A 27435-nucleotide genomic window follows, 5' to 3' on the forward strand; every position below is an offset into this window, starting at 1 on the left:
TCTTTTTCCTTCTCCTTCCTCTCCTACTCTTTCTTCCTGGCTGTCCTGGAACTCACTCTGTAGATCACGCTGGCCTAGAACTCAGAGAGATCCGCCTGCCTCTGCCTCCTGAGTGCTGAGGTTAAAGGTGGCTCCAGCACTGCTGGCTGTTGTGTTGTCTTTCAAGCTTTATTAAGGTTGTGATGATCCTTAGCTGTGTCTCCTCAGCCAGTGCCCCCGCACGTGGCAGTCATCTTCTCAGTTCTAGCAGTCTTTACTGTTGTTGGTCATTTGGCAGGATGGCTTCTACACACAGTGCAGAAGGGGCTTCCTGTATGTATCTATACCCTATGTCTTCTTTCTGGGCACCCAGTGTTTCCCGAGGAAGCCCCTCACATTCTTTCTTCCTCTTGATAGGGAAGGGGAACAGGAATCCTAATCAATCAATATAGAGGTTTTTATTTTATCTCTTAGTCCTGCAATTTACTGTATTCCCAGTTGGCCCAGCCTCTGAAGGCTTTCTGTTTCAGTTGGAGGAAACTTTGATCCTTTCTTTCTTTCTTTCCTTCTTTTTTTTTTTTCTTTCTTTTGACTCTGGATCTCATGTAGGCCAGATGGTCTCTACATTACCATGTGGCAGAGGACAACCTTGAATCTGTTCCTCCCAGTTGCTAGGATTAAAGGCATGCATTACAGAGCTTGGCTTGATCATATCATCTAAATTTAACTTTGTACCTAAAGAGAGCAAGACTCAGAAAATTCTTTTTTTTTTTTTTTTTTTTTTTTGTTAATAAATGGAGAATATGAGGCTTGAATGTAGGCTCTCGACTCCTCCTCTAGCCGTCTGGTTAACTGAAATTCTGCTTCTAGATCTGTCAGCGAGACAACTCAGTCTTACTTGCAGCTGCCTGACATCTTCAATTTCTAGGAATTGGGTCCTGACAGCTAAAAGCTCCAATAAGAAGGAAGTGAGTGAAGACCCATGTAGGAGCCCATTAGGGGTTGGAAAGTATGGAGACAGGAGTGCAGACACATATCCCACAAGTTAACCCATTAGTCCCCTTTAGTTTCAGCTCACATAGTGGATTTATCATCAATGGTATTTTCAAATTTGAAATTTGATGTGTGAAAAAAGACTGACAGATGGGAGAATAGCAAAGTAGAAGGATCCAGAGGGTCCTAGAAACATACAAGTAGAACATTATGATAGGCAGATTTGGGCCCCAGGGGTCCCGCTCAAACTAAGGCACCAGCCAAGGACAATACAGGAGTAAACTTTAAACCCCTACCCAGATCTAGCCAATGGTCAGAACATTCTCCACAGTTGAGTGGGGAGTGGGATATGACTTTCTCACGTACTCTGGTGCCTCACATTTGACCATGTCCCCTGGAGGGGGAGACCTGGTGGCACTCAGAGGAAGGACAGCAGGTTGCCAAGAAGAGACTTGATACCCTATGAGCATATACAGGGGGAGGTAATCCCCCTCAGGAACAGTCATAGGGGAGGGGAATAATGGGAAAATGGGAGGGAGGGAAGAATGGGAGGATACAAGGATGGGATAACCATTGAGATGTAACAAGAATAAATTAATAAAAAAAATTTAAGAAAAAAAAAAAAAAAAAAAAAGAAAAAAAGAAAAAAGACTGACAGTCTCAGTTTCATGAACTTCAAGTATTATATTACCAGTCTACTTTAGTTAGGAGAATGCTAACCTGCATTAAAACAACAGTGACATATTTTAACACCGTGGTCTCTTAAATAATATTCCATGAAAAACTCATTCTGTGGGATACTCTATTACTTGGGAAAAGCAATTCTTCCTAGAAAGTTTGGTAAATGCTAGTTAAAGAAATAGGAATTTGTTTCTCTAATTCAAAATTAGCTAGAAACTTTAATAGCCAAGTAAAGTTTCATTAAGAAACGCACATTATAGGACTAATGTTCAGGAAATATACTTGAAAAAACATGCTCTGACTGAATACTGTATTTCTGAGTGTTGTTATGGATGCTCTGGATAAGGACACAAACCGACTGCTGTTACATCCATAACAAAAGGATAGAGTTCCATACTGCATTAGACATGGACAAGACCAGTGCATGCCTGTAATCCTAGTACTTGGGAGATGAAAAAAGGATGATTAGGAGTTCAAGGTCATCCTCAGCTACAAAGTGGATTTGAGGCTACTCTGAGGTGCATCAGACCCAATCTAAAGGAAGACGCATGATGAGTTATGCTCTTATGCCTAAAGGTAACTGTTTAATGTGTAGGGTAGTGTTGTGAAAAGATGGTTCTGCAGTAATAGAGCAAGGCAAAGTGCTACCCCACAGTTCTACGAGACACGGTTCTGCTTAGAACACCTACTGTTCAGCCTGGGAGCAGGTCTGGCAGTGGTGGGCTGAAGTGAAGCTGGCAGGACCTCTGACTTGATGTTTACACCAGTGACCACGCCATCCGTCCTGTCTGTCTCACACAAGCTTGGCAACTGCGGTGCCTTCTCCAGTGTGGGCAGTAGCTGGTCAAACTGGTCAAGGTCAGCTGTAAACTAAGAAGAGAAACAAGAGTTAGGAGAAACACTTTATGTTCTCATCTGAAAGAATGAAGAAAGGAGCCGGGCAGTGGTGGCGCACGCCTGTAGCCCCAGCCCTTGGGAGGCGGAGGCAGGCAGATCTTTGTGAGTTTGAGGTCAGCTTAGTCTACAAAGCAAGTCCAGGAGAGTCAAGGCTACACAGAGAAACCCTGTTTCCAAAGGGGGAAAAAAAAAAAAAAAGAAAAAGAAAAAGAAGGAAGAAAGGTGTGCTCTTCAATTCTAGAAATCAAATGTGACAGAGGCTAGACTGGTGTGGAGCACATGCCTTTAATCCAGCACTCAGGAGACAGAGGGCAGGTGCATCTCTGAGTTCGAGCTCACCATGGTCTATAGGGTGAGTCCAGGGCAGCCAGGGGCTACACAGAGAAACTCTGTCTCGAAAAACCAACACCAAAACCCACCACAACAAAAAGAAATGATATGATCTATCTATTCTACTGGAGAAAATTTAGACTCTATCAAATAATATTAATATAAAGCAGAATGTAGTAAAATTATTTATCTAATATAGTTGGGTGGAAAGTGTGAATATAAGAGGAAGATTGGCCTGAGAAGACATAAAGATGACTATGCTATGATGTATTGTGGTGTGTAGTGTTTTTCTGTCCTAGTTTTCAAAATTCTGTAATACTTTAAATTTATATGATTTTGTCTTTTTAAATTATAACAGGAAGTTTGTGGGAAAAATTTTAAAATATGTAAACATCAAAGATCTCAGAAAATCCAAGACTGTAACAGGACAGAGAGTTTCTGTCTGAGGCTACACGTAATAAAAGCCGACCTTGATTTATACTCATGTGCACTATGAGTGCCGTGAGTTAATCCGTTACCACAAAATGTCTACCTGGTTCAGTTTTATTATTTTGTTAAACTGAAGTTTTCCTTCTAGACTGTGTAAGTAGAAATACATGTGTGCACCTTACATGTTGGAGTGCTTTCAACGTTATATGTCACACGCGGTCACATGCAGCAGGAGCGCCTTCATTTTTACTGCTGCATAGTATTCCTTTATGTGAACATGTCGCAGTATAGCCATCCACTCTTCTGAGATGGAGTTTTGGGATATTTGTGGTTGTTTGTGTGTGTGCTAATATAAACAATACCTTGTGAAGAGTTTTAAGCATGTCTTTTAATACATGTGCAAGAAGCATTAACTATAAAGAAAAAAAATGAGCAAATTCAGCTATATTAAAATAAAAATATTGCTTCATAAAACCAAGACAAAACAAAATCAGAACAAAATCCTATGAACTATTAATGAAAACACAAGCCACAGCACAGAGAGGCAATCTAGAAACAAACAATCAATCTCTCATACACATGAGGACCACTTATAAAAAAGCCAACAGCAGAGGACAGTACATTACAAATAGAGGATGACTAGCCTATGCAATTTACAGAAGGAAATATCCAAACGAACAATGGACCTTTATCAGAGAATGTAAACTAGAACTATGAGCTGCTACGCATATGTCCTAGAGTGGCTTAGTGTGAAAGACTGATAATAGCAAGCATTACCAAGGATATAGACCAATCACAAGGACTTCTGAAGCAATAGAGAAACCACAAACCTACTAAGGAGTTTATGAACAATTTAGCATCGCACAATTTCAGTATAAACTCAGCAGAAGTGCGCACACACAGCATGGAGACAGGTGTATGAGCATATCTGATATACAGTGACATTATTTTACAAAGATTATTTTTAAATTTAATTTCAAAGCTCAGTAGTTTTAATATACTTAATATTTAAAGCTGTTTTTCTGCTTAGAAATTATGTTAGCTTTACTGTTCTAAAACCGTGAGACACAGCTTTATTTTCAAAGAGCAAATGTGTAAAGAAACATTCAAAATAGGGAGAGGGACACAGCTCAGCTCAGGGAAGGGAAGGGAAGGGCCTTCCCAGGTGCAGACTTTGTTAAGGGAAGGGCCTTCCTCTGAGAAGGAAAGATTCATCGTTTTCTGAAAAAAAATTTCACAGTTTATAAGCAATTACTCAATAAACAAATCTTAATAGTTTTAATACCAGCTACACAACATCCTAATCATAGATGTTTTTAACACTTATGAACAGTTTCTTCTCATTTACTTCTGTCTCAGGACATGCTGTGGGAAGGCAACAACTGTACCCAGAGGATCTAAGTGTCCATTTTCTGCTGAGGATGCTCAGAAACAGTACAGAGAAAGAGGCCTTAGAAAAAAACGCCTTCACAAGCCAGTCAGTGGTGGCGCACACCTTTAATCCCAGCACTTGGGAGGCAGAAGCAGGCAGATCTCTGTGAGTTTGAGGCCAGCCTGGTCTACAGAGCGAGTTCTAGGACAGCCAAGGCTACACAGAGAAACCCTGTCTCAAAAAACGAAGCAAAGCAAAACAAAACAGAAAGAAAAAGAAAAAAGAAAAATGCCTTCACCAGGTTGCCTTACCTATGTCCTCACATTTCTCTCATATTTCATTTATATCAGAGGCTCTTCAAATTAGCTGTTACCCAGAGCTCTTTGGAGAATTTCTTTTAAAATGCATACAGTCTTAGATTCTGCCCCAGAATGGGGTTTAATATATGAGGTTGGGAAGAGATGAGGATGTATTTTTAGATGTCCTAAGATGCTGGGTGTGGGGGCACAGTCTAATCAGGAGGCAGAGGTAGAGGGATCTCTGTGAGTTCAAGGCCTGTCTGGTCTACATAGTCAGACCCTGTAGCTAGCACATACATCCTAGAATGACTTACTTTAAACGACCGACAATATAAAAAACAGTCCTAAGACATGAGCTCTGATTCTATTAAAAAAGAGCAGAAAGAAAGAGAGGAAGGAAGGAAGAAAAGTCATCATTTAAAAACACCACATTGCTGTGGTGGCCGCTAGAGTTTTAGGATTGTCTGAGGGCACTCCAAGGGCACTCCGTGGCTTCATCCTCTCATCCAGCGGTTCGCAGCCTCCCGTGTGCTGCGACCCTTTAATACAGTTCCTCATGTGCTGCTGACCCCCAACCATAAAATTATCTTTGCTGCAACCTTCATAACTATAATTTTGCCACTGTTATGAACTGTAATGTAAATGTGTGATGCGCAGGGTTCCTGGTATGCAATCTCTAGGCTGAGAACCCCTTCTCTGAACTAACTCCGTAGTGCTGAAAGAGAAGACAGAATACAATCCACCTGGACCTGGCCTTCAGAGGGAGCAGAAAAGGCAAACTGGAGAGGAAATATGAAAAGCCCCGTCTGTGAAGCACGGGATCACCCACCTGGCTCTGGGACTCCAGTTTGACCTCCTCGGGAGCAGGTTTGGTCATTGGGGCTGGGTTTGTGTTACAAGGATCCATCTGTTCTTTCTTTTCCACTTTGACCTTTACATCATCCAGGCTCAGGTTTGGAGTTGATCTTAAATCCTTCTCATCCTTGTCTAAAAGGTAGCGCAGGAGCTGGTGGTCTTTTGTCTCTTTTTTCTTTGAAGCATCCAGTTCTAGTTTTACGCTGGCACCTCCCGGGGCTTGGCCAGGCATCGACACAGCAGCGGAGGCTGACGTGCTGTCCTTCTTCTCGGGTTCCACAGACAGAGTAGTGATATCTGAGGGGCTGCCCTCCTGCAAGAGCCGGTGCAGGATTTTATGCCGCTCAGTCAGAGAGCTGTGGGAAGAGGGGCAAGTACCCCCTGAAGGGTTAGCAGAGGCAGAGCTGGACGTGCCGGTGCAAGACAGCACATCTTTGCAGCTTGTGTCTATATCAGCATGCCGTAACTGCTGCTCTGCAGTTGTGGTCAATAGCTGCACTAGCTTGTGACTAGTCTGAGAGTATTTACTGTCTCCATCTGAGAGTCTATCACTGTTATGCAGAAGTCCTGAGTCCAGAGGCTTGCCATCGTTAGCACTGTTGTCAGACTGAATCATTTCATTTAAAATGGATGCAATCTCCTTGTTATCTTTGGACTCAGCTTTTGCTGGTTGTATACTTAATCTGCTTGGTGAATTCTGTGAGCTCATCTGCCGAAGGACTGGAGAGCCGGCAGAGAAGCCAACAGAGTTATTGGGCCCTTCATTCATACCTTGTAAAGATGCTACTGGGGTATTGGAGTAGGAGCGGTTATTATTATTGCAGGCACCACTAGTAATGCCAACTGGGGAGCCTAATGTTGGAATATTCGGAGGAAATGAATTGTTTGACATTCTGGCCCTTGTTGCCAAGCCAGAATTAGCCTGTCTCCTCGGAGACATGAACTGTGCAAGGGAAATTCCTGTACCTTCCATAGGAGAATTATTGAGGTTTAAGGACGGATTACTGCTCTGGGAACCTGCCTGTCCCTGGTTTAAGGCAACATTGGCTACAATCTGATTTCCAGGTGAACATCCAAAACTCCCTTGGTTGTTGCTAGGATTGCTATGACTGCCGCCGCCGCTGTTAAGGTCTGAGCTCTGTTGGCGATTTACTCTGGCAGAGACCATGCTGTTGTTGGACGGTGGCAACGTGGATGAACGGGTCACACCATGGGCTGGAGAGATACCAGGATTGACTGAGGGGTTTATTCGGGGAAATTGACATTCCAGAATTAGTGTCATCTTGAGGAGAAAGCCCACTGTGCTCCCTAGGGGAGAAAAATACATTATTATTCAATCGTTTTAATTTGTTTTATTACATTTTTATGATGATATTACAAGAAGGGCCATTAGGCTCATTAATGTTCCAAACTAGCAAGTAGACAGTTTCCGTATCACCCTAAATTAAGGAATCCAGGAGCCTGCCAATGCCACTGTAAAAGGGCAGTTCCATCTCCTAGGAAATGGCTCCTATGGACTCTTATATCATTGGCAGTTTCAGTGGTGTGAAAAATAAGTCTTTCTTGGTATTGGGAAAATATACAATAAATATACTAATAAACTTTTCTAAAATTAATATAAATAATTATTATTGCAGTAATGATTTAATTTGAAAAGAGAAACTTCCCACACCTTTATTTAGAAAGCATTTTATTTATGACTCCCCTGTTATAGCTTTTAAGTATTTCAACTCCAAAGAGGAAGACTGGGTAAGGAAAATACTGTGTCACTGATGCAAAAATTAAAAAGGGTGATATGCAGACATAGCAGATGTTTTGAAAGAGAAATCACAATATGAAAAAAGAACTGTGCTAATTCCACTCACAAGAAAAAAGTTCAACTAAAACTAGAAAAAGTCAGAATACTGAACTCAGGTTTTATGGAGCGCTTTACTCAAATGTGTAACTATGACAACAGATTTGTGACTGGCATTACCATGTTCCAATACGCAAAACATCAGATGGAAAAAAAGATGAAGTGAGGGGAAATGTCTTTGTTCTTAATGCTAAATTTTACACAGTTATAACTTAGGGCTTTGAAACAAATAACAATATAAAAGAATACTTTCGTGAATTTGCTATGTGTATCAGAACCCTACTTAGAGACAGGGAACAAATTAGAAGCAATATTGAGAGACTTCAAGTTGAGAGTTTAATGAGTAAGGTGGCTATGATAAACTGTCAACTTGAACTCAAGGGCCATAAATGTCCTAATAAAGTACCCTTAAAAATAAAACAACCGTGTTATAAACTGAGTCTCTTCTAATGCTGTAACTGCTCATGTAGAATGTTGTAAATCTTAGGCACCTTTTTGTTTTCACCACCTAAAAATGACTTTTCGGTCCCACCTTTCCTGTCTCCTTTATGAACAGCAAAGCTATTTGGTAACAAAACTGTAACACCCAGTGTGGATATACTACAGGATAATTAATATTAATTATGGATATATTCATCATGCTATTCTCACACTAACTTAGAATTCTCTCCAAATAAATAGTACCTGTCGATGATATGAATCCCCATGATGAAAGGCTGCATGTCAGGACTTTGAGGGTAGCAAAGTTTACACTTGGTGTGGGCGCTAAGCATTGTCCCATCATTCAATATGAATCTATAGGATGGGCTGGAGGCAGTGCCACGAGTCATCACTGTTTCAAACAAAAGAAAAACCTAGTTAAAATTCTGATACTTGAACGCTGGGCAAAGGAGAGTTACCAGGTCTTATCTTTACCAAGAACCTCATTGAAAATTGCTCCCTCCCAATCGCTGCCTGCTCTGACTCAAAGAATAGTTCAAAGATTTGGGGGAGCGGAGAATGCCAGCTAGAACACACCTCTTGACAGGTTTAAGGCTGATTTGGACTGTGATAAACACCAACCTAGTAAAATCTTAAATCTTTCTCTATAATGGGAAAGTTATCCAAATTTATTAAGTCTCCATTCAAAACACTATAAGTATTTTTCTGCCTTTTGCATTCAGTGTCATCTCTAAAAAGTTTTCTTTTATTATCTTTGGCTGGCTGACGGTTTGAATTATAGCTCTACTGAGATGTAATTCATATGCCATAAAATTCACCCTCTCTTTTTAAAAATGGTTTGAAGAATTCTTTATTTACTAAGGAAAGTGAATCCTTCAAGTCCCTAATTTTTGAAGTTTAATAAGCAAATTAAGATAAAAATCAATGATTACTAGTAAAGAACAAAACCTAGGCTGTCAGTTACATTACTTTACAAACAACACCACTTAACTTCTGTCTTACACAGCAGGCAAGGATCTAGCCACTGAGGTAAGTGCTTGTGAAATATGTAGAGATTACCCAAGGCTGAAGGACTGAAATGTCATTGATGTTTTAGTAACACCACAGAGCTCTATCTTGAAGCTTACTAGACTTGGCAATAGAAAGATTTTAAAAAACCAAATTCACTGAAATACAAGAACTACTATCACAAACACCTGTTAAAGTTTAGCTTGTAAGAAATATTTTGAAGACATTTTACTTTTTGAAATAAAGTCTCTGTCTATTGCCCAGACTAGCCCAGAACTTGCCATATAGCCCAGGGTGACCTCAAACTTACACTCTTCCAGCCTCAGCCTGCTAAGTACTGAGATTAAAAACCTGTGCTAGGATGCCTGCTCAATTACAGCCTAAATATCTCATGGGAGAGATTTTAAATAATCAACTAATATTTGTCAAGCTACATATTATTCAAGAGAAGAGAAGATATGTTCTCTTTTATCTCAAGTATTTAGCACCGACTGAGGAAAGTCTGTTTTAAGTCGGCAGTACGATAAATCTGCCTAAGCACAGAAATGAGGATGTAAACCCTGCACTTTCAGCTAAGACACTTCCATGTTTGCCAAATGCAGTGCATAGAGAAATTCAGTATTTAATAAGATAATAAAAGATTAAAGAATCTTCCATGGACACTGATAATTTCTGTTGGAGGGTATAAGCAAATCAGTCCTAAAATTATGTTAACAACCCAAACTGATTATATATTTAAATAATATATTTAGAAAAATACTTCAACAGACAAGTGGTATCATACAATAAATTATTAACATAAGATTTTAAAGGCATAACATCTTACATGGTTTTACTTACTCCATTTTACTGATTTCTTTATTTTGTTCATTTTCCAGATCTCCTTATTACACAGGGAAACACTAATTACTTTAAAGAGCTGCACTGCTCAACACAGCATCACTAACCTACATGTGTTCATTTGAAATGAAATATAATGTAAAATTCACTTCCTCACTCACATTTTTAGTCCCTGATACCCACATAATGAGTGGCTGATACTGATTTCTTTCATTTTCAACATTATTTCTTCTTCCTAAATGTCCTTCCAGTGCCTTTTTTCAAGCCATTCTTCATTAGCTAGTGTAAGGGTTGATGATCTAGCCTGCCTTGTTTTCTACTCTCTGCTGACCTCTCTCCAGTGCTCTGCCATAAAGCTGGCCAGGAAGGAAGCGCTGGCTGATGGATTTTCAGTCTGAACCGTAAGTAACTACACTAACACTGGCATGTGATCGAATGCCATAATTCTTCCTAAAGAACAGACTTTCGATCTTAGTTACATTTTGAAACTCTTATACCTCAATTTATGTTTTTACTCTTATAGGAATAAAGACTTAATTTTATAAAGGAAATTAATTGAGAAGAAAATCTTTATTGATCACAAACTGTAAATGAGAAACAATCAGAAACTTGGGATAATATGGGAACCTGAGTGTATTTATTGTGGATTACAGAAACATAAGCTTTGGTTAATTATACTGCATAAACTTGTAGGATTGCAGCTAAACCTATAAAAATATTGAAATTTTAGAAATAATTTAAGTATTAAATTAAACTTTTGCTTAATTTACGTTCAGAACGTAAAGTTTTGAAGTCAGATTATTATAGATGATAATGTGTGGATTAGAACTCATTGAGAACTATTTTTTGAACTGAGAAAAAAGGTAATTATTTGATATAGCAAGGCTTTCTCTCTTTCCTCCCCAGTAATTGGGATCCAGCTCAGACTTCAGACATGTTGGGCTATAAAATCCCTAGTTCTTAAAACTTGAACTCATCAAGACATGACTCTCTAGTTAACTAGATTTCCAATGCCTGTTGGTTCAAACGAGCAGGCAGGAAGTAGGAAGCAATGGATAAAGAGAGGAAGAAGGCTAGGAGTCAGATTCACACATGGCCTCTGGCTTTGTCCGCTCTCAGTTCATCCACCACTAAAGTGGAGCCAGTGACGTTACGAGGCTCTATCGAGTGTGGACACCAGCACACAGTAGCATTTGCATGACTACTTCCTGCATAACCAACAAAGAAAAATAAGCAACTGCTATGGTACAAATGGCCCAAATCACATTAGTCAACTCTTTTTTTTTTTTACGGTTAAGAATTTTATTATCAAAATTATTACTCTCTTGTGAAAGTTCAAATGTTGCAGCAAGGTGTAAGCACTCCACCTGAGGAAGAAGCAATGTTCCTTCCCTTCCGTTAGTCAACTCTTAAACTACCTTCATGCTAATGCCTCCCAGTGGTGTGACTAATGTTTTGGGTTAAGGATAAGGTAGCCGTAACACACTACGAATGTGAAGTGATTGTTTACTCAGTATTCCATGGCTTCCTTTAAGTGGGTTTCAAGGTTAGGCTTGGAATTCTATTTCCATCCCAGGAGTCCTCGTAGGTTTTTGTCAGCTATTCGGCAAATATTTGGTCTCTGATTTCCTTTTTTTAAAAAATTTGTTCTTATAGGATTTTACTACTTAGTTCAAGCTGGTCTCAAACTGTTCTCTGTCCTCAGCCTGCCGAGTGCCAAGTTGTGTACACACAGGTGTGTGACTAATCCCAGCCAACTTCCTACCTTGTGTGTGTCTATGTCTAACCCTCTAGAACATTCAGTAGGGAGGGCTCTAAAGCTTAAGGGCACTGCTGACACCTGGAAAGTCTTCTGCTAAATCTTTTTATTTCATTTTATTAATTTATTCTTATTACATCTCAATGGTTATCCCATCCCTTGTATCCTCCCATTCCTCCCTCCCTTCCATTTTCCCCTTACTCCTCTCCCCTATGACTGTGACTGAAGGGGACCTCCTCCTCCTTTATATGCTCATAGGGTATCAAGTCTCTTCTTGGTAGCTTGCTATCTTTCCTCTGAGTGCCACCAGGTCTCCCCATCCAGGGCATGTGGTCATATATGAGACACCAGAGTTCATGTGAAAGTCATACCCCACTCTCCACTCAACTGTGGAGAATGTCCTGTCCATTGGCTAAATCTGGTTAGGGGTTTGAAGTTTACAGCCTGTATTGTCCTTGGCTGGAGCCATAGTTTAAGTGGGTCCCCTGGGCCCAAATCTATCATATTGCTCTTCTTGTAGGTTTCTAGGACCCTCTGGATCCTTCTACTTTGCTATTCTCCCATGCTTCTCTCATCTAGAGTCCCAATAGGATGTCCTCCCCTCTGTCTCAGTTTCCTGGTAAGTGAAGGCTTTCATGGGACATGCCCCTTGGGCTAGTATGCAGATATAAGTGAGTATATACCACTTGACTCTTTCTGTTTCTGGGTTAACTCACTCATTATGATCATTTCTAGTTCAATCCATTTGTCCACAAATTTCAAATCCAAGTGGATCAAAGACCTCAACATAAAACCAGAGACACAAAGTCAATTAGAAGAAAAAATGGGCACAGGAGACAACTTCCTGAACAGAACACCAACAGCCCGGGCCTTAATGTCAACCATTAATAAATGGGACCTCATGAGGCTGAGAAGCTTCTGTTAGGCAGGAGACACTGTCAAGAGAACAAAGCGACAGCCTACAGACTGGGAAAAAATCTTCACCAACCCTACTTCTGACAAAGGTCTAATATCCAAAATATATAAAGAACTCAAGAAATTAAACACCACCAAACCAAATAACCCAATCGAGAAATGGGGCTTGGAACTAAACAGAGAATTCTCAACAGAGGAATATCAAATGGCTGAGAAACACTTAAAGAAATGTTCAACCTCCTTAGTCATCAGGGAAATGCAAATCAAAACAACTCCGAGATTCCATCTTACACCCACCAGAATGGCTAAGATCAAAAACTCAAATGACACCACATGTTGGTGAGGATGTGGGGAGAGAGAAACACTCCTTTATTGCTGGTGGGAATGCAAACTAGTACAGCCACTTTGGAAATCTACCTGGTGGTCTCAGAAAACTGGGAATAGGGCATCTTCTGCTAAATCTTGAACTTGACAATTATTTTCATTTTTTCTTATAAGAGGCCTCAACCAAGAAAAAAAATTAAAAGATTATTCCGTGGTCAGAGAAACTGTGGAAGTACAGCTATTTAAGAATGTGCTTTTTCCTAATTCGGCACTGAGATGACCTGCATCAGGCTTGCTTTACCAACTGCCTGGTCAGGTAGCAAAGGTGTGGCAGCACCTGCTCCAATTAGTGTTTGCCAGATAGAGGAATAAAAACAACTGCAAAACACAAAAGAAAACACAGTGGTAACAACAAAAAACAAACCAAAGCTAAAACAAAAAACTGCTACTAGGTAAAGAAAAAAAAAATTGTTCCTAGACGAATATTCATTTTTCTCCTCCTTCTGAATATTATAAGATTTTAAAAATTACCAATGAATAAATCCTGTTCAGGTAATCAAAATTTCTACAGGAGGCAAGTAAGTTAATATTTTAAATATTTCAAAAAAGTTTGAAATAAAAATATTTTTTGGCCATGTGGACCTTTATATAACTATATAAACCTCAAATAATATTTTTGATAATCATTAATGGCAACACACATACACACAATTATTTTTTGAGACAGGATCTGACTCTGTAACCCAGGCAAACCTGAAACTCACTATGTAGCCTAGGTTGGCCTCAAATTTGTGACAATCCTCTTTCCTTAGTGTCTCTCTCTCTCTCTCTCTCTCTCTCTCTCTCTCTCTCTCTCTCTCTCTCTCTCTCTCTCTCCTCTCTCTGTCTCTGCTTTTTTTTTCCAGATAGGGTCTCTCTGTGTAGCCTTGCCTGCCCCAGACTCTCTTTGTAGACCAGGCTGCCCTCAAACTCACATAGATCTGTCTGCCTCTTTCCTTAGTCTCTTATATCCCAGAATTACAGGCATGAGCTGCCACTCCTAATGCTTTATTTTATGAGTATAAAGCTAAGGTAACAAAAAGATGAACAATGAATAAGATAAAGTTATTTGTAATTCTATCAACTGAGGTAAAATTAACATTTTATTAATATAGAATTGGAAAGATACATGATTGAGATTATATTATATATACTGTGCTTTCTTAACCTGGTTTTTCATGTAACAATATATCAGGGGCATTTAAAAGATAAATTATGACCTATTATAGAACTATAAATAGATAAACAAAACTTCGATAAAATACTTTGTAGGTCACCCATCCACCCATCCACCCATCCACCCATCCACCCATCCACTCATCTACCCATCCACCCATCTACCCATCCACCCATCCACCCATCCACCCATCCACCCATCCACCCATCCACCCATCCACCCATCCACCCATCCACCCATCCACCCATCCACCCATCCACCCATCCACCCATCCACCCATCCACCCATCCACCCATCCACCATCCATCCACCCATCCACCCATCCACCCATCCACCCATCCACCCATCCACCCATCCACCCATCCACCCATCCACCCATCCACCCATCCACCCATCCACCCATCCACCCATCCACCCATCCACCCATCCACCCATCCACCCATCCACCCATCCACCCATCCACCCATCCACCCATCTCAGCACTTCCCATACTGGCACTCTGCTGATGGATGTGCTATAAGAAAAAACACTCTGGAAAAATAAGTACACTGAGTAATGACGTTTAAAAGGTGCCTTTACTGTCGAACTCCTGGGAACTTAAAATACCTTAACTATGCCTTGAATCTCCTAAAACAGGAGAGTAGAACATCTATCCAACTCAATTAAGCACAAAACAACACTACCTCATTATAGATGTTAAAACCTTATGAAACCTAGTTTTATATTTCCCAAATTTCTCTGCAAGAGAGCATCTTGTGCTCACTTGGCAGTATGGTGAAGGGCCAGGAAATCTGACTTGACAACTGCCGCTTGCATCCATCTCACTCAGGACAATGGGAAGCATCCTGTTCTCCACTGTCCTTATCTTTCTTTTGTAGGTATGGAGATGGGGGTTGAAAAGAAAGAAGGAGGGATATAGAAATATATAGGGATTATAGGACAAAAAGCAGATTATTGAATATACTCCTCAATTTAAGACCTTAATTGTTACTCACAAATAAGGTTATTTTTAACTCGTTGGTATAGAATTTTGTATATTGATGTAAAGTACGTATAATTTTAATAATTGGTACCAAATTCAAATGTAAGATTGTTCATCATGCTCATGATATATATTTCTGCTCTACTGTGAAGCATTGTGCCCATCCAACTTAATTCCAGTACCTTGAAAATGCTATTGCAGGCTGGTTAGGATAATTAAGCAATACAAGCTAACAGTTAGTGGATCAAATCATGGTCCTGTCAATTACTAGTCTGTTTTTATCACAAGAACATAAATCCTAGGTTTAATAGATAGATATGATTCTACAGATATATAAGGTAAAATAGTAAGATAAGGTCTCAAAAGCCTCAGAGACCTACAGAATATGGCATTTAAAGTTTTTGTTTTTGTTTTTAAAGATTCTTCGACAACATGACAGGTTAACTCCTGGCAACACCCAGCCTACCTCAAAGAAGATGATGAGCACCAATGAGCCTCCTTATGGAGATGGCTTCAAGTGTGGCAAACAAGCCCCTGGGCAAAACGTCCTCATTTCCGCCACAGACAGAATTCTGCCTAAAAAATGGGCAAGCTTGGATGCAGGCAGAGTTGATGACCAAACTCTGCCAAGACAAGGTAAGCAGGTCCTCAATAGGTCCTGCCTCACAAATTGGTCCAGAAGGCTGAAGTTGATGCTCCAACGTTATAGAAAGTTTTGGGTGGCTGTTTAGGCAGCAAACTGTCTCTGTTATTTATTTATTTTTTTCCATTTTGGGAGCTGCTAACTAGCACTTGCGGTTTACTCAGGTAATTAAGTTTTATTCTTTCTTGAGTCTCTGATGGGATTGAAGACCAGATAGTTTAGTCTTAAAATTAAGCTTAGTTGTTTAGGGGTTAAGATGTTTTCAGGTTTAGATAAATGTTTTAAGTTGATAGAGATGAGATATGATAGATATTGATTTATATTCAGAATTTTAGACTCACCAAGATAAGAAAGATGTTTTCTTCAAGATTGCCAAATACAAATAGCCAAAACACTATATAATTTCTGATCGTTTCATGGTTCTTCTTGATGTATGTAGTTTATTTTATTTATGTTTAATAATATAAATGTATACATAAAAAAGAAATATTATAAAATAAAGAAAAACAAAAAAACAAACAAACAAAAAAAAAACAAAATCCCAAAAAAACCAACCAACCAACCAAACAAAATAAATAAAATAAAGAAAGAGCAGAACCTACAAAGCTTCTCCAAGCTATTTCCACTTGCATCACCTTTCTCTGAATTTAAAGTCCCCCAAGTGGTTTTAATACCCACTTTGCCCAGTCTCAGTGTAGAACCATGGCTTCAATCTGGTTCAAGCAAGTGTTCTCATGTGTTCTTGGCTGGAATGATGCTACACATGACCCTGGAAGATGAAGCAGTAAGCAAGCATCCTTTGAAAGTATTTCATGAGCATGGTGTAGCAGTTTACTGTTGTGATCCCAGCACTTGAGAGGTAGAGGTAAGAAGGTCAGGAATTCAAGGTCTTTCTCAGCCACATAATAGGTTTGAAATCAACCTGGGCTACAGGAGAGCCTACATCAAAGAACAAAAAACAAAAGGCTGGGGATAGCTTGGTGCTAAAGCACTAGCCTAGCATGTATGAGGTTTTAGGTTCAATCCCCAGCACTAACTGCGTCCCTGACCCAAACACAACAAGTTGTCTTGGCCAAAAGCAGCCAAAAACCCAAACCCCAAACCAAGACCAAAATCAACAAAACCACAACCACAACCACAACAACAACAATAACTCAAAACAAAAGAAAAAAACAAAACTAAGCTAAGAACAAAAATGCTAGGGAACATTAGGATTTTATAGCAATTGCCATCTTCAAATAGTACATTACTGGAAAAGAAAAAAGATGACAGATGGAAGATAGTTTTCTCTTGTCTAAATACCAATCACTATAAAAATTTATGCAAAATCAAGGAGCTAGTGGTGAAATGTGCCTCTTTTTTCTCCTAAATCTAAATTTATTTAGGTCAACAAATAAAATACTACTCATTTTTCCTATGTATTATGATACCTTTAAGTACTTACTCATTGTGGATGGTTAAATCTAACTAATTAACACACACTGTATGACAATTCTCACTTTCATGGTGAGAAGACTTGGTATCTGTTCTCCTTGCATTGCTCAAGAATAGCACGTTGCTGTGAGCTATAACCATCATGCACACACAGACCTGTTAGCCTTATCCCTTGGACCTAATGAAGTGGTTTAAGCAACATCACCTCAACAGTCCCTCCCATCCCTATACACCACTGCAGCCTCTCAAAGCACCATCCTACTTTTTCTAGACTATGTGTAAAAGATCATATGGTATTTGTATTTCTGTGTCTGGCTTATCTCACTTATTGTAATGATCTCCATTACATAGGAGTATCATTGTATGTCAATGTATATCATTCATATACATACATATATATACATATGAACATTTTCTTCATTTCCATTTACCCATTGAAAAGCGCATAAGTTGATTCAATATCTTGGCTAGTGATCTATAGGTTATAAACTCAGACATGGGATTCCTAAATCCTATGATAATTCTATTTTCAAATATTTTGAGGACTCACTACACTTTTCTTTCTAATGACTATACTAATTTACAATTCTACGTACATACATGCTCATCTTTTATCTGTCTGATCACAGACATTTTAACATGAACATGTCTCACTGGCCTCACACTGTCCTTAAGTGCTAGAGACAGCAGAAACAAAACAACCTGCAAATGTAAGTAATTACAATCTTCATTCTTGATAGGTTCTTAAACTTAAGCATCACCTTCAAGGTCTGTTAACATATCTAGCCCTTATCTGAGATTTTAAATCAGTGGGACTTTTTAACAGATGATTTACATGTTTCCAAAGACTACATCTCTCTTACCAGGCTACATCTACTTAATATAAAATACTAGAAAATGCTGTCTATCTACAGCATGCTGTTTAGTAAATTGTCTTAATTTTTAAAACTCTAGAACCAGAGTCATATGAACTTTTGCCATCTTAGTTTTGAATGAAAAAAGAAAAAACCCAAAGTCATTTCTACCAAGGAATTCTTTTTCTAAAAAACTGGAGGATGTGATACTAAGAAGTGCCCAAGGAGGAAAAGCAAGTGCGTTATAATTTTTTCTTTATACTGTCCCATAAATTATTGTATTTTGTATTCTGAGAGATTATTTATTAGATTTTAATAAACCTACTTCATAATGGTTAATGAACGATGGCTCTTTTACACCTGTGTGGAGCTTACTCATTTGGACAATAGATACCCATTTCACACAAATTATAGGCAAATAAAATTAGCCAGGCACAGTGCACACGCCTGAAATCCCAGCACTCAGGGAGGCAGAGGCAGGAGATCTCTGTGAGTTCAAGGCCAGGCAAAGAAACCCTGTCTCGAAAAAAACCACAGAAGGTCCACCTTGAAAATTATGACAAAAATCAAAGACCCATATACTATGTTACACATTAAGTAGTAAGTGAAGGCTGTGCTGAGTCCCAAACTCACTCAAAAGTCAAGCATCGCTATGCAGAGGAAGCCGAAGTTCATACTTAGGAGAGGGAATCCGTCATTATTATGATGGCTCCCAAGCCAGGATGTACTTTGGGACTGCCTGGGGGAAGTTAAAAATAATGTAGATTTTCGGTTCTTTGTAATTAAATAGTCTTGAGGATTGGCACAGAGTTTAGTAAGGAGCCCTCTGAAAAACTACTTACTACTCTGTTCCAGAAATAACTACAACTTTGAGATTTATACACTCAATTTACAAAAAAAATTCTTCCTGTTAGGAAACAGTTAACCTACAATGTAATGAATGATATGTCATCAGGAAACTGAGGACATGATGTTATGGGGAAATGTTATGGGGGAAATGTTTAAAATTAAAAAGGGTGTGAGAATAATGGAACATTTTCTTGTATTTTAGGACTAGCAATTGATAGAGGCTTTCAAACTAAAGCTGACATTGGGAAAGGAACACTAGGGCTGCCTACATGACAGTATTGTACAGTGCACAAACAATCCCTTAGCTCGGAGTCTCTGTGAACTTTCTCATCTTTTTACAGGTATGGATACACTTGTTTTGTGCTTCTGCAGACCTCTTAGACACGGCAGCTGCGCAACAGTTAACATCACAGGACACAGTATTAAGTCCAGAACTTCAGTCTAAGTCACGAGATATATCCTCAACAGTCATGAAGTTAAAATTAGTGGTACGAAGGCCTCTGTCATCCACACGCCCTTGACACACTTGTTTTCCTGGGGGGGGGGGGAATCTTTAGGAGGCAAACAAACAAACAAACAAACAAACAAAAAAATCCCTTGCTCTCTCAAATTATCATCAAATTTAAATTTACTTTTTAATAGTTATCCTTCTGTTATCATCAGGGTCACACTGCTTTTAGAGCTATCCTATAGTCTCCTAATATCCTCTGAGCAGAACCTGCTCCCTAGCCACCGCTGTACCCCTGCCACCTTATATACGTAGTGCTCTATGCATGTGAGGAACTCGACACATCTGCTGAATGAATGAATGAATGAATGAGTGACTGCCACATGACATCCTAGTCTTTAGGATGTGCATCCTGGGTCTCAGGATCCACTCATGAGTTACTTTGCTTACCCATTTCTTCCTTGCCTGAAACTTATTATAGAAGCTGTAATTTGGAGAAAATACTTATCAAGCTATGAACTCTAAGAAAAATTATTCAATAGCAACATACAGGTTAATGAAAAAAAAAATGAGACAAAAGTGTTTTACCTTCTTGAAATAGCTGTCGGGCGTAAGATGGCTCTCTGCCCTGAGGTTGGAAAAAAGCATAAATGCATTTCCTGACTAAATCTTCCCAGCCAGTCCTGCCAGCAGCTCTGAGGGAGCTAGTGTCAATAGAGATGATTTTACCTGCACAGAGAATGGTTGGCATTTATGACAGAATCTTGATATAAATCATCCACACTTCAAAACTACCAGATATATCCAATCTATAGAGTATTCTCTTTCCAAATACTGGTTAGACAAAAGTAGTAAAATACCATTTACATTTATTACACACAGTAATGTAGTATATTAGAGACATGATAAGGACTGTGTGGTCTTGGATTGTGATGTGTTATTGTGTAGATTCGGTTCTAGTCTGGTACTGAAATCCTATCAAGGTGAAGGGTGTAGCTCAGTCGATCCAGTGCCTGTCTATGATAATGAGGCTCCGGGGTCAATTCCAGCACTGCTAAGCAGGTCATGGTGACTTATGCCTATAATGTCAGTCCTTGGGAGGTAGAGGCAGCAGAAGCTAGCTCAAGGCTATCCCCAGCTACATGATTAGTGGAAGTCAGCCCCAGCTACACGAAGCCCTGTCACAAACAAACAGTCCCCTAGAACAGCCATTGAAGTCATCTGAAGCTGTTGAGACACCCAGTTCAAATCCCCCAAGGTCTGCCCCTCTTTGATGCTTTCTGCGTATTGATGACTAACAATTAGGAAATAGAATAATTAAGTATATTATCCTAGTTTAGGCTATTTCCCAATGACCAAGTGAAGAGAATATGAGAGAAAAAAAAAAAAAAAAAAAAAAAAAAAAAGCAAGCTTTCCTCACCCCTTTAAACCTACAGTTAATCTTCATAGGCAACTCTACAACAGAGTCTAGAGGCAATAAAAATGCACCCAGATAAGGCACTAAACCAAAACCTTAAGATTTATGAGGCATCATTCTATTGAAAAAAAGCCTCATAAATTCATTGCTAATTCGCTATAGTTATCATATTTGGTCAAATTTCCTGTTGGCTATGATGGTATTCTGGGTAAGTTATTTCTCAGCTAATAGGGGGACCAACTAATATAGTTTGTGATTTTTCAGGCTTATTTTTATTATATATACACACAAGAGCCAGAGTTCAATTCCCAGCCCTTCCTGAAGAATTGCCACTTCACTGCTATCAAAATGTGAATTTCATTCATTACTAACAACGGTGAATCCTTTTCATGCTTATTCACTATTCATGTTTCTTCTATGAATGTCTGATTTTATGTTCTTCTTTTTATACAATCAAGTCCAGCCTAATGTGTATGCTTCTTAATTTAGCTAAAATTACACTTTCTTTTCTCCTCCTTCAATTTGGTTTTCTTAGTAATAAAATATTTGTTTGCTTTCCTTTAACTTGTTAGGGTTCGAATCTAATGTATCCAATCCTACTTGAAGATCTCACCCATCAGCTATTGGAATAAACGTAGATAGAAAGAATCCAGTTGAAAATCAAGTAAGATAATTTTGTTAATTAAAATAATTTGAAGAGAGTCTGGTGACTACTGTAACCGAAAGCTATGCCATATATAAAAAAGTTCATTATAGCAACAATTCTACTGTTATGTAATCTTCATATACAATAAATACTCCTTATAGGCAATGACTAAGGGAAGTGTATGTGTGTGTGTGTGTGTGTGTGTGTGTGTGCGCGCGCGCACGCGTGTGTGTACACGCACGCTCATACATGTGTGTATGCAAAAATGATCCACAACATAGCAAAGGAATCTTGAATTGTGGTGCTATCGAAAAGAAAGTGATTATGTTTTCAGCAATGACACTAAATGATTGGGCTATGGAAATAACCCTGAGGAGAAGAGAATCATGCGGTTGCTTTAGAATGTCTACTTACCAAATGGAAGCTGAACTGACCACTAACCAACCAAACAAAAGACAACAAAGAAAACAAACGAAAACCCACCATTCAATCTTTCCTGATAGACAACTTTTTTTTTTTTTAAAGGCACATGGGGCGGTGGTATACAAGCTTTTAAGCCCAGCACTTGGGAGGCTGAGACAGGAGGATCTCTATGAGTTTGAAGCTAGCCTGGTCTATAGAGTGAGTCCCAGGACAGCCAGAGCTATATAGAGAAATCCTGTCTCAAAATACCAAAAGGAAAAAAAAAAAAAAAGGGACATGAGCCACTCCACATATAGTTAAAAAGTACCACTAAAATGAAGTATTTAATAGTTACCTCACCTCACTATTATTTTCAGTGAATTCTATTATATGACAAGAGATGAGGTAACAATATAATATACTAGCTTTAAATTTCAAGTCTAAGTTCTATTTCTCTGGTAACTTGGTATTGAGAGGTGAAGTACAGTGCTGAGGTCGAAGGTAATGTAATATAAAGAATAGCTCATTAGGAATAAATATTTTTACCTCCAGCAAATCAGTTACTGTTTCCCACTCATAAAGCAAGAAAGTTTGTATCAGTTATTTTAAAAAATAAGTCTTAAGTTATTTAAAATTTTATTTCATGTGTATGTGTGTTTTGTCTCCATGTATGTCTGTATACCTCTGTGTGGCTGGGGTCCTCAGGAGCCATAAGAAAGCATCAGCTCCCCTGGGACTGGAGTTACAGACAGCTCTGAGCTGCCATGTGGGCGCTGAGGATCAAACCTGGGTCCTCTGCAAGAGCAGCCAGTGTGCTTAACTTCTGAGCTACCTTTCCAGACCCCAGAATGTGTTATTTTTGATGTCCTTACTATTTGAATAATTATTGTGAAACTAAGAAATAAATGTTCTTATTTTAAATGGTCATGGTTATTTTTACTTATACATAGTCAGATGCAGTAAAATTGTAACTTAAATTCTTCTCTGATTTAATGTAGTATTTAACTTACAGAAGTGAGAATGAGTTGAAAAGTATTATTCATGAACTATCTTAGGACCATTGTGTGCACATGTGTGTTTGTGGGCATAGGTTCATGTGGCATGTGGCATGAATGGGGTCAGGGACATGTCAGTGGTATCAGGACTCTCTTTCCTCCTGTGCGTGTGATCTGGGGATGGAACTTCAGCTGCCATGCTTGTGCCAAGTGCCTTCACCCCACTGGGCCATCCCACTGGCTCTCATTAACTCAGTCTCTCATGTCTGACACTTCCTCTGCAGCTTGACAAACATACTTCCCAGCAGGTTTTCAGTCTTGTGTCTCATCAAGCCCTATATGGCTTCTTTTTATGTCAGCCAGTTACTGACAAAAAGACCAATTTTCTTTGTCAATGAAACCTATTTTCCTCCATATAAAATATTTCTGGCTTTCAATGAGGGTTCATTGAATTTTTCCAGTGTTGCTCATGGAAGAAATGGAAGTGAGCACACGATAGACTGGAAAAGGGATGGAGAGCCGGGCAGTCTCTCCGTGCTCACAGGCCTCTCTTTACTGTTTTTTCATATCTATGCTAATTTACTTCTCATCTTCTTTTTAGGAAGATCACTTGGGATTTTTATCTTTAAAAACACAACAAGAATAAAGCATATAACACAATAGTATCAGATTTCTGAGAGTTAAAAAGTTGTTAAAAATAAAATAGAATCTTTAAAGATTTGTAAAAGAATACACATTAAAATGGACAAAGAAAGAATAAATTTAGTTGAAGTTCATTTTTTAAATTTCTGCTCAAAAATATATCTTCTACCATTTATCTCTGTTTTCAAATTAAGGAGGTGACTGGGAGATGTAACTCTGAGTACGCAAAAATATGAAAACCCGAGTGTCAGTTTGAAGATAAATTAACTAGGAAAAAATTTAAACAGTTGCAGTTTGTTCTAGATGGGAATAAAATATTTTTTTTGTTATTTATTTATTTATTGCTTTTATTTTTTATTTTTTTAAATTAATTAATTTATTTTTATTAATTTATTCTTGTTACATCTCAATGTTTATCCCATCCCTTGTATCCTCCCATTCCTCCCCCCCCCATTTTTCCATTATTCCCCTCCCCTATGACTGTTTCTCATTTTTATTATATGTACATTGGTATTTTGACTGCATGAATGTCTGTGTAAGGTTGTCAGATACCCCTGGAACAGGAGTTACAGACAGTTGTGAGTTGCCATGCAGGTGCTAGGAATTGAACCAGGGTCCTCTGGAAGAGCAGTCAGTTCTCTTAACTGCTGAGCCATCTCTCCAGCTCAGGAATACAATCTTTTTAATTAATTAATTAACTAATTAATTAATTAATTTAACCTAGGTGGCTTTTAAGGAAAAAGTATTGTTTTCAGGCACTCTCCTGTTCCAGAGTGCTGCCCTACTGCCTGCCTCTTAGTTCACCTGTTTCTTGAGTCAGGATTGCTCACTGTAAAACAAAGCCCTTCCACGCTGGCCACTCCTGACACTTACACTTAGGGTGTGCGGCACTTCTTCGTGGTCCATGGGCTCCATATTAGCTCACCACTCTTTTAGAATGACCACCTAATTTCAAGAAAGATCCCCCAAAATAGAGCTCAATGCGGACCTACAGCACTCACTCTCTGCTTGTTTGAGATAAGGCTTTGCTACGCTGCTCAGGCTTTTCCTAACGTGTGGGTTCAAGCAACATATTCGCTTCAGCACGCCTAGGAGCTGGTGCTGTAGGAATGCCTCTACTGGTGAGGTCACCTTTTACTGTGGATCTTTACTCTCCACAGACATCCTGAGTGATCTCATGACAACTACTTCTACAGTCTCAAGTGGTATGTATAGAATATTTTTTTTTAAAAAAGCAAAGGGAAAAATAGCAAATACATTAAAAATTTTACATGTATTTATGTGTATACATGTATGCATGTGTATGCTTTGTGTGTGATAAGAGTTGGTTCTCTCCTTCCTACATGGGGGTTCAAGGATCAAATGCCTTTACCCACTGACCCCTGTGGATAGTCCCACCAAATAAATTTAAACAATATTAAACTTATCATATTTATATCCATTTGTAAATATATAGATATATACTAACACATTCAAATTTCTTTAAACACTTCTTCCTTGATTACAAAGATGACTCATGCTCAAACAGATGTACTCATGAGAACATTGATAAGAGCTGGCTCTACAGCACAATTGCCATGGCAACAATAAAAGCATCTGACTATCAGTATCAAGGTTGACTATTCAAAAATGATTTCTGCATGAGACTAGGAAGTGGAGGGTGACTATTACATTTGGATATGATCAGTGCAGTTTTAAGCTTACGTATTAATAGTTATGGAGCATTTTTAATTTTGTGAATACCTGTAGTATCTTGCTTGGTCATAAAGGACTCTACACCTGTAACAGCTGGAGGCCGAGGTAATCTTCGAGCAATACAAATCAAACATGACTGGAAATCTGCCCAAAACAAGAAGGGAAAATTGAACAAAGTATAGAGAAAATGTTTACATCAATTACTTGATAGTTTTTATTTTTTAAGTTGCCCATTTCAGGATTTACCATAGTATTAGGATCACTCTAACATAATAGCACAGGAGAAATAAGATTCCTGGCAACACAAATCTGGGTGCCCCAAGTAGAAAGTAGGCTTTCCCCCATTGAATATACACTGCACATAAACTGAGAGAGACAGATGCTAACAGCCCAACGCCATAGTTCTGGTTAAATGTAAGCAGCACTAGTTTTAATTTTATTTTTGTTATTTTCACTGCTAGGAACTAAACTCAAGAGACTTAGGTTTGCTAAGTACATGCTCTATCACCAGTCCTCAGTACTATTTTTAAATTAAGATAAATTTATGTGTATGAGTGCTTTGCTTGCATGTATGTCTGTGTGCCATGAGCATGCAGTGTATACAAAGGCCGGAAAAAGGCATCAGATCCTCTGGAACTGGAGCTGCAAACAGTTGTAAGCTGTCATGTGGGTGCTGGGAATCAAACCTGGGTCCTCTAGGTCACCGCCCACTACTGACATGAAATAATAATGTGTGAAAAGTTCCCAGTAGATCATCACCTCCATCTCTTGATAAAATCTGCCACTGAACTGCCGCTGACTGACTTGTCTCCTCTCTTTATTGGTCCTTACTCCAGATCCCAATTTGTGGTGTTCCTAAATGTGAGTCTACGTTCACATGGACGACATATCCATCCAGCATTATGTACTGAAACCCACTGTGACATTTGTCCATGCTAATGTCATCTTCATATTAGTGTCTCAGCCACGGCTTCCATTTATTCATAAACTTTCTCCTGGGTTTCTGCATAGTCTGAAAATGCCAATGCTATCCTCTACATTCTAAATGAAACTTTTCTAAACACCAGGGTTGTTCCGAAACCTGTTGTATCTGGTACATTTCCAACTGAGGCAGGTAGTTACCTATTTTATTTCACGGCAACAAACTGGTTTGAATTATCTGACATCCTAGTGGGAATACTGGCATAATGCTAAGGCTGTAGGGCCATGGCTAACGGAGTGGTTCTACATATGTGTAACATAGTTTAAAGAATTGAGCAAATGGCTGAGCCTGGGCATGGTAGTTTGCTCCTGTAATCACAGCACTTACGAAGCTGAGGCAGGAGACTTGCTTCTAAATTCCATTATAACCAAGGCTACACAGTGAGTTGAAGGCCAGGCTGGGAGACACACTGAAACCCTATCTCAGAAATCCAAATGGGCTTTTTAATATCTGTACGTGGGAGGAAGAAGCAGGTGGGTCTCTGTGAGCTTGAGGCTCCCCTGCCTACACAGCAGGCTCCAGGTCAGCCAGGGCTACACAACGAGACCCTGTCTCAAGGGCGGGAAAAAGAAAGGAAATGTAGAAGATTGAACTGTGGTTATGACATACAGTATGACATATAATTAGTCCAAAAATATGATCTCAAGAAGGTAGTGTGCAATCAATTCCACCCCTCCCCCCAGAGCCTTCAAGCCAAAGATAATCACTTTCAGATGACCCTTTACCTTCACCGTCTTCTTGGATTGATTTTGGCTGTGACACTGTGAAACACTGCATTACTTCATAGCGCTGGCAAGCTTCTTGATTCTCGGTACCTGGCTCATCTGGAGGGTGAATTAGCATCCTGCAGTTAAATGTATGGCTGTTTCGGCGTGTTGCCTCTTGAGGCCAAGGAACTCCATTTACTAGGGAGGCAAAATTGATTTACATGCTTGTGAATAAAGTGAGAAAAGCATAAACTCTGAAGACACAAAAACATACTTCAAAGAATCTGGCTAGTTAGACATTCATATTAAAAGACTGGCATACGTCCTCAGCTCTAACTTTATATTGAGCCAATAAGGTACATCTACCAGTTAGAAACTGGAACATTTCCAAGAAAATGTATAAGAGCTCATATAACAAATATACTATTTCACTAACAGAACTTAGCAAGAAAGACAAAAATTAAAAATCACTGGCATGGCAGCTAACTCTTTTTAATTGCAGCCATGCATTTCAAATGAGAAAACTTAAGGTCACAAGAACTGTG

The 27435-nt window shown here is 39.0% G+C and overlaps 1 protein-coding gene across 1 annotated transcript in view; it reads right to left on the minus strand.

Annotated features, from left to right (window-relative positions):
• Ncoa1 (nuclear receptor coactivator 1) overlaps window positions 1-27435 on the minus strand; it is a 97068-nt gene that overhangs the window by 42107 nt on the left and 27526 nt on the right. The window contains 7 exon segments of the mRNA XM_051143092.1: window positions 2343-2523; window positions 5810-7090; window positions 7092-7143; window positions 8375-8522; window positions 19992-20132; window positions 25250-25345; window positions 26909-27088. Coding sequence (XP_050999049.1) covers window positions 2343-2523; window positions 5810-7090; window positions 7092-7143; window positions 8375-8522; window positions 19992-20132; window positions 25250-25345; window positions 26909-27088 — 2079 coding nt within the window.

This window comes from Acomys russatus, chromosome 1, assembly GCF_903995435.1.
Source record: "Acomys russatus chromosome 1, mAcoRus1.1, whole genome shotgun sequence".
Lineage (NCBI taxonomy): Eukaryota > Metazoa > Chordata > Mammalia > Rodentia > Muridae > Acomys > Acomys russatus.